Source organism: Dipodomys merriami, unplaced genomic scaffold (assembly GCF_024711535.1).
Source record: "Dipodomys merriami isolate MVZ:Mamm:240054 unplaced genomic scaffold, mDipMer1.0.p SCAF_416, whole genome shotgun sequence".
Taxonomy (NCBI): domain Eukaryota; kingdom Metazoa; phylum Chordata; class Mammalia; order Rodentia; family Heteromyidae; genus Dipodomys; species Dipodomys merriami.
In genome coordinates this window covers 690,764-696,763 of record NW_027205782.1, presented here as the reverse complement: position 1 = coordinate 696,763, position 6,000 = coordinate 690,764, and the positions used below count along the sequence as shown (strand labels likewise).

The 6,000-nt window shown below is 38.1% G+C and overlaps 1 protein-coding gene across 1 annotated transcript in view; it reads right to left on the bottom strand.

Moving 5' to 3' along the window:
- Positions 1-6,000, bottom strand: part of LOC138807213 (creatine kinase S-type, mitochondrial) — a 28,991-nt gene continuing 22,991 nt past the window's right edge. Inside the window, exons 7-10 of the mRNA XM_069992807.1 lie at positions 5,822-5,945; positions 4,893-5,027; positions 3,205-3,330; positions 1-263 (exon numbers count right to left, since the gene is read on the bottom strand). Of these exons, the coding sequence (XP_069848908.1) occupies positions 144-263; positions 3,205-3,330; positions 4,893-5,027; positions 5,822-5,945 (505 nt within the window). The 3' untranslated portion in view covers positions 1-143. The remainder of the gene's footprint in view (positions 264-3,204; positions 3,331-4,892; positions 5,028-5,821; positions 5,946-6,000) is intronic.

Sequence of the window (6,000 nt, the reverse complement as noted above, 5' to 3'; positions counted from 1 at the left end):
TATTAAGGAGAGTTTTATTGTAAAGTTAGGCAGGACCTACAATTTTACATTTTTTTCAAGTCTACAAAAACTCTCAGAGTAGAGACTTCTTTATATCTGTCATACCAGCAGACAGATTATTTGTAAATTAGGAAAGGGAAATTTCACTTCTTGCTAAACTGAGGCAGAGGTGGTGGTACTTTAATGTCTTGACCTCTCTCTAGCTTCTTTTCACAATCCACCAAGTAGTTGACTCCATCGATGACTATCTGAACAAGTTCAACCTTGACAATGAGAAAGAGGAAGGATTAATTTGGACAGAAAACAACTGGAAAGCACTGATACATAGAAGCATTTCTGTGATAAATGAGAACCTGCCACTCATCTGGACTTTGTGACAATTTTTTTTCCTTCTATTTACCTAAAGAATTATGGGAGAAGAGTGGTCTGAAGATTGCAGTCAGAGATAGAAAAGAGGTTTCATAAGAGAGTCTCTCAGGTTTTCTTCAATGAAGATGGGGTTACTACTTTGTATATGAGAATATATGTACATACACATATACATATATGTGCATATATACATGTACACGTAAGCTAATGGATTTTCATATGTTTGTTTCTCATCAGTCTCTAAAGTATCAGACAACACAATGACAACCTTCTTGTTGCTCTTTGGATCTTAATTCTGACTTGTTGCTAAGCCATCTGAGCACTGGCTATACTAGTTGAAGTGCCATTTACAAACTGTGTGTCCTCTTGAAAAATTGCTTAAAATCAAATGTTTTGCAACTAAGCCATGTTTGTACTGTGCTAGGCAAATTTATTACTTAAAGGATACTTAACAAATTACATTAAGGTATGCTAGAAAAGTACTGCCCTTAAAAATTATAACTTTGATTTCCAAATATTTGCTTTTCTTTTTCTTTTTTTTTTTTTTTTTTGTCCCGTCGTGGGGCCTGAACTCTGGGTCTGGGCGCTGCCCTCAGCTCTTCAGCTCAAGGCTAGCGCTCTACCTCTTGAGCCACAGCGCCACTTCCAGCTTTTTTCTTTTTACTTATGTGGTGCTGAGGAATCGAACCCAGGGCCTCATGCATGCAAGGCAAGCACTCTACCACTGAGCCACCTTCCCAGCCCATATTTGCTTTTCTTAAAGTAAAGCATATATACCCATGAATTCTCCCTTCCTCCCCGCCTGCCCCCCAGGGTATTCACCTCCTAAACAACTTAGTTTTACTGCTGCTGAGGAAATCTAAACTGAAATAGTAAAGCAACAAGTTGATGCCAGGTAACATAAACATATATGCTATAACTTAAGAATGAGCAGCAAGGAGGGAAGGGATCATTGAGTGGTTTGAATTAGAAAAACTTTGGGCATTACAGAGTCTAGTTTCATCTCTATCTCTTTCGATGTGTAAGAAACTGAGGCCCTGAGAAGATTGGATTGAACAGTAGGCTGTTACTAATAAGACTTTGGCTTATCCAATTTATCCCTCCTGTGGTGATCAGGGTGTGGTGAGATGGGTTTCCCATTCATGGCAAAGGGAACTGTATCTTGGTATAAATCTTTTTATAGGCAACTTGGCCGTAATTAGAGACCTCTGATTTATAACCCAATAACTCTTTTCTAAAAATGCATCCCAACTAAATATTCAAAGTTCTGATTAGAAATGTATAGAGATGACCAAACAAAATATCAATCAGGAAAAGGTTAACCAGGACTGTCATCAAAAATCATTCTTTTGGATAAAGGTCTCTGTTTGTTTTGGTGTAGTTAAGCGTTCTACCACTGAGCTACTTCCTTAGTCCAAAAATCATGCTTTTGAAGGACAATAAATATTCTGGGGAATATTTTTAGAGAAAATATTATCATTCCAAACATGTGCTATAATGAGTTTATAAAAGTTTTCTGAATAATTATTTCAGCTGGGCACTGGTGGCTCATGCCTGTAATCCTAGTTACAAAGGAGGCTGAGATCTGAGGATCAAGGTTCAAAGCCGTCCTGGGCAAGGAAAGTCTGTGAGACTCTTACCTTCAATAAGCCACCAGAAAACTGGAAGTGGTGTTGTGACTTAAGTGGCAGAGCACCAGCCTTGAGTTGAAATGCTGAGGGACAGCATCCAGGCCCAGAGTTCAAGCCCCACAATCAAAAAAAATATTTCAAAGATAGATGGCAGTTTAAAGCCAGGCAGTGGCTCATGTCTGTAATTCTAGCTCCTCAGGAGGCTGAGATCTGAAGAATCACATTTTGATGCCAACAAGTACAGAAAAGTTTACTGGATTCCACAGAGTTAAATGCATGGTTAACGTGGTATGGTACAAGCCTAGCACTGAGTTCAAAACCTAGCACTGCCAAAAATGAAAGGAAAAAGGAGGTAGTTTAAAGTAATGTTCATAATGATCATTGAAGTTGTTAGATTAACTAGTGTTTCTTTTAAAACACTTGGTATGCTTCTAGTTTTTATAATGATCATTTAGCAACTTAAAATTAAGCTACAAGTTGCAGTTTGATGACCATGTAAATAGAGATAATATCATTTTACAGTGGTTCTCTCCATGTGTAGTCTTCTGACCAGAACCCCCATATTATTTACTGGGATAATTTAATGAATTTGCTTAGCTTTCACTTGGTTATTCCTTAAATGAGTTCTTTATGTCTCATCTCATTCTTCACTCAAATTCTACACATATCATTGAATTATATTCATCCTATGTATTCACAGATCCTCTCAGCACTGTTCTATAAGTAAAATCTTATATATAACTAGTATAAACTTTATTTTTCATCTTAACACTCAAAACTTTAGAAACCATCAAGGATCTAAGAGAAAGTCAGTGAAAATTTCACATTTCCTACCTTTAGAAGGTTAGCACACATGTTCTGTGACTCCATACAGATAAAAATGCTGCTGTCCTTTAGCATAATAGCACTCCTACTGATAAAGATTGCTGGAATAGCTCATGGGGTCAGTCAATGGCAACAGTCTAACTGTGAATCCCTTTTCTTGCCTGCGAATTCTCCAAAGGCATTGTGTTTACCTTTATACATCATTTACCATGGAAGAGTAATACTGAGAAATGAATAGCTAGCATGACTCAGAACTCAATGGGAAACAGGAAAACTAGATGGTTGTGAATAGAGCAAGGCTGTTGAGGTTACTTCTCTGTTCTTCTTTCTCTTAGGCTGCTTTTATTACCCCGTGTTAGGAAAGTGAGAGAGATGTTACCTCTGATCTCCCGATCCGATCTATGTTAGAAATGTCATATACATCCGCCACTGCTGCCGTGTCCACACCACCCGTGCCACGCTTCTGGAGCCTCAGGTTCTCCAGGATCTTAGAAAAGCGTGGATCCTAGCAGAAAAGCAAAGTTGATTTACTACTATTGGCAAATCACTGAGAAACAACATGTTATGAGTAATAATGTAACTTAACATGTATAAAGCATTTATTTACTTTGTAGCAGGTGACTGTGCTTGAAGTTTTAAGCTTTATGGCAACTTAATAAATTGCTTTCACCCTTGACTTAATTTTCTGTTTCTATAATAAAATACCAAGGACAAGGTAAACTTATAGAAAAAGAAAAGTATATTTGGCTCACGGTTCTGGAGGCTGGGAAGTCCAAGAGCATGATGCCGGCAACTGCTCGGCATCTGGACAGGGCCTTCTTGCTGCATCGTAATATGGCAGAGGGCATCACATGGTGAGACAGAATGTGCATGCTAGTGTAGGCCTTTCTCCTTCTTCCTGTACAGCCACTATGGAGCCTGGTACCTCACCTAATCCTAATTAACTTCCAGAGGCCCAACTACAAATACCATAAACATACAAAACCAGAGATGGACTTTCCAATACATTAAAATTTTTAGAGGACACACTAAAACCACCGATCCCATTTCACAACAGAGTGACCAGAGGCTCAGAATTTTCTTATCCAAAGCCACTCAGCTAGAAGGTAACAGCATTGTAATTTAACTTGAGTAGTCTGACTTCAATTTTATATTCTTAGCTTCTGTAATCTTTTTTGTTTTTGCATCTCAATGCAAACTTTGGTATACTTTTACTCATCTGTATAACAGTTGTCACTGTTAAATTATAAAGATTAATTTAGTTGAAATAATCTTTTTAAGATTAGAATTTCAATAAAAACTCGTATTTTTTTCAGCAGGCAGCACATTGTCTGAAATGGTTTTTAACGTATTTGATTTGCTTTATATGATGTGGCAGAAGCTACTAGTTTCTAACTTGAATCTATTACTTTGTCCAGCATTAGTGCTAGATCTTGCCAGCTAAGATCTTGCTTGAACGAAGTGATGTGTATCTTGTTTAGGCCTTAACCTTAGATCTTTACAGGATTATACCTGTACACTTTCTCTCTCCCTTTTTCATAAACTGGAACATGTGGCCTTACTGTGATTATGCAAATAAATGCAATGCCCTAAGTAGCCCTCCCAGCATGGTCCCCTGACTAGCAGCTACAGCATCATCGGGAAACTTGCAAGATATGCAAATTCTACAGGTAGGATGTAGCAATCGGTATTTGACCAAACCCCTCAAAGCAATTCTCAGCATACTCAACTTTAATTGCTTGCATGAAAAGAGAGAACAGAAATGGAAGGAGCTTCGGGGAACAGAGCGGAGTAGAGCAAAAACTTGTCTACCTTGATTTGTCACATGATGGAGAACTCAAAGGCCTGGTTCTTGAAAACAAAAGCATTTTCGTACAAGTCTTAAGCTTTTTATCATAACTAATATAACTAAATGTCTTTTGAGGCAAACAATCTTTTCTTGCTAATTTCCTATTGTAGGTGTTGGAAGTAAGGGTTGGGCAGTGATATCTTTTTCCCTCAACAAAGCAGTTACATTTGAGCCAGTCCTGTTGGAATCAAACAAGCCCTCTTGTTTCATAACGTTACCTTGCTGAGTTTTGGGATCCTAACGTGGACACCAGCTCGTAATCCAGTTCCAAGGTTTGAAGGGCAGGTCAGAATGTATCCTAGACGCTCATTCCACATGAACTCCCAACCTCGCTCTTGGATTAACCGTTCTACCTACAAGTAGACCAAAACCAAACGAGTGAGAGTTTGCTCAGCTCATCCCAAACACCAGAGAGAGAGGAAGACGTATGTAGCATGCTTGGCACCAATAAAAATGAAATAGAGTCCCAGTACTTACTTAATATAAAATGATACATCTATTACAATGTTAAAATGGTCTAATTAAATCAGATAAACCACATAAAGCATTGAAGATTACCTACTAGACATTAACAAATGTCAGTTGATGTTATTTTTCAAGGTAAGACAATAGAAAAAGCTGGAAATTCCCAGAAGCCAAGTCTGTGGCCAAATTATATCCTGCTCAGAATAGCCAATATTAAGAAAATGGAAAAGTAACTAATAAGCCACAGACTCCACAAACTATGGTGAGCTTTTGAGAGAAGCATATCAGTAATAAGGAGAAAGTCAGTGATTTTTTGAAGCATCGACCTGGAAGTCCCACTCTAAAAAATACACTTTGATCTACAGAAAAACTTCATTATATCTTGGAAGTTACTGTAATATTTTTTGTTTTTGTTGGTGGTGGTGGTCATGGGGCTTGCACTCAGGGCCTGGCCACTGTTCCTGAGCTCTTTGGCTCCAGGCTAGCACTCTATCACTTTGAGCCACAGCACCACTTCTGGTTTTCTGGTGGTTAATTGCAGAGAAGAGTATCATGGACTTTCCTGCTCAGGCTAGCTTTGAACCATGATCCTTAGGTCTCAGCTAGGGTACAACTTGTATTGTCTTTTTAACAATGAAAAATAGATGCAATGAGAATTCAGAAATCTTTGTTTGAATCTTACTTCTTTTAGTCCACGACAGAATCGCTCAAACACTCGTTTCATATTGCCTCCTTTTTCCATTGAGATTACTCTGGTGTGGTCTTCCTCATTTATCCAGATGAGAAATGTCTTGTCAAAATTATGCCTAATGAAGAGAATAGTATGGTGTTGAGTGTTAATTGCATTTGTCTCAGCACATA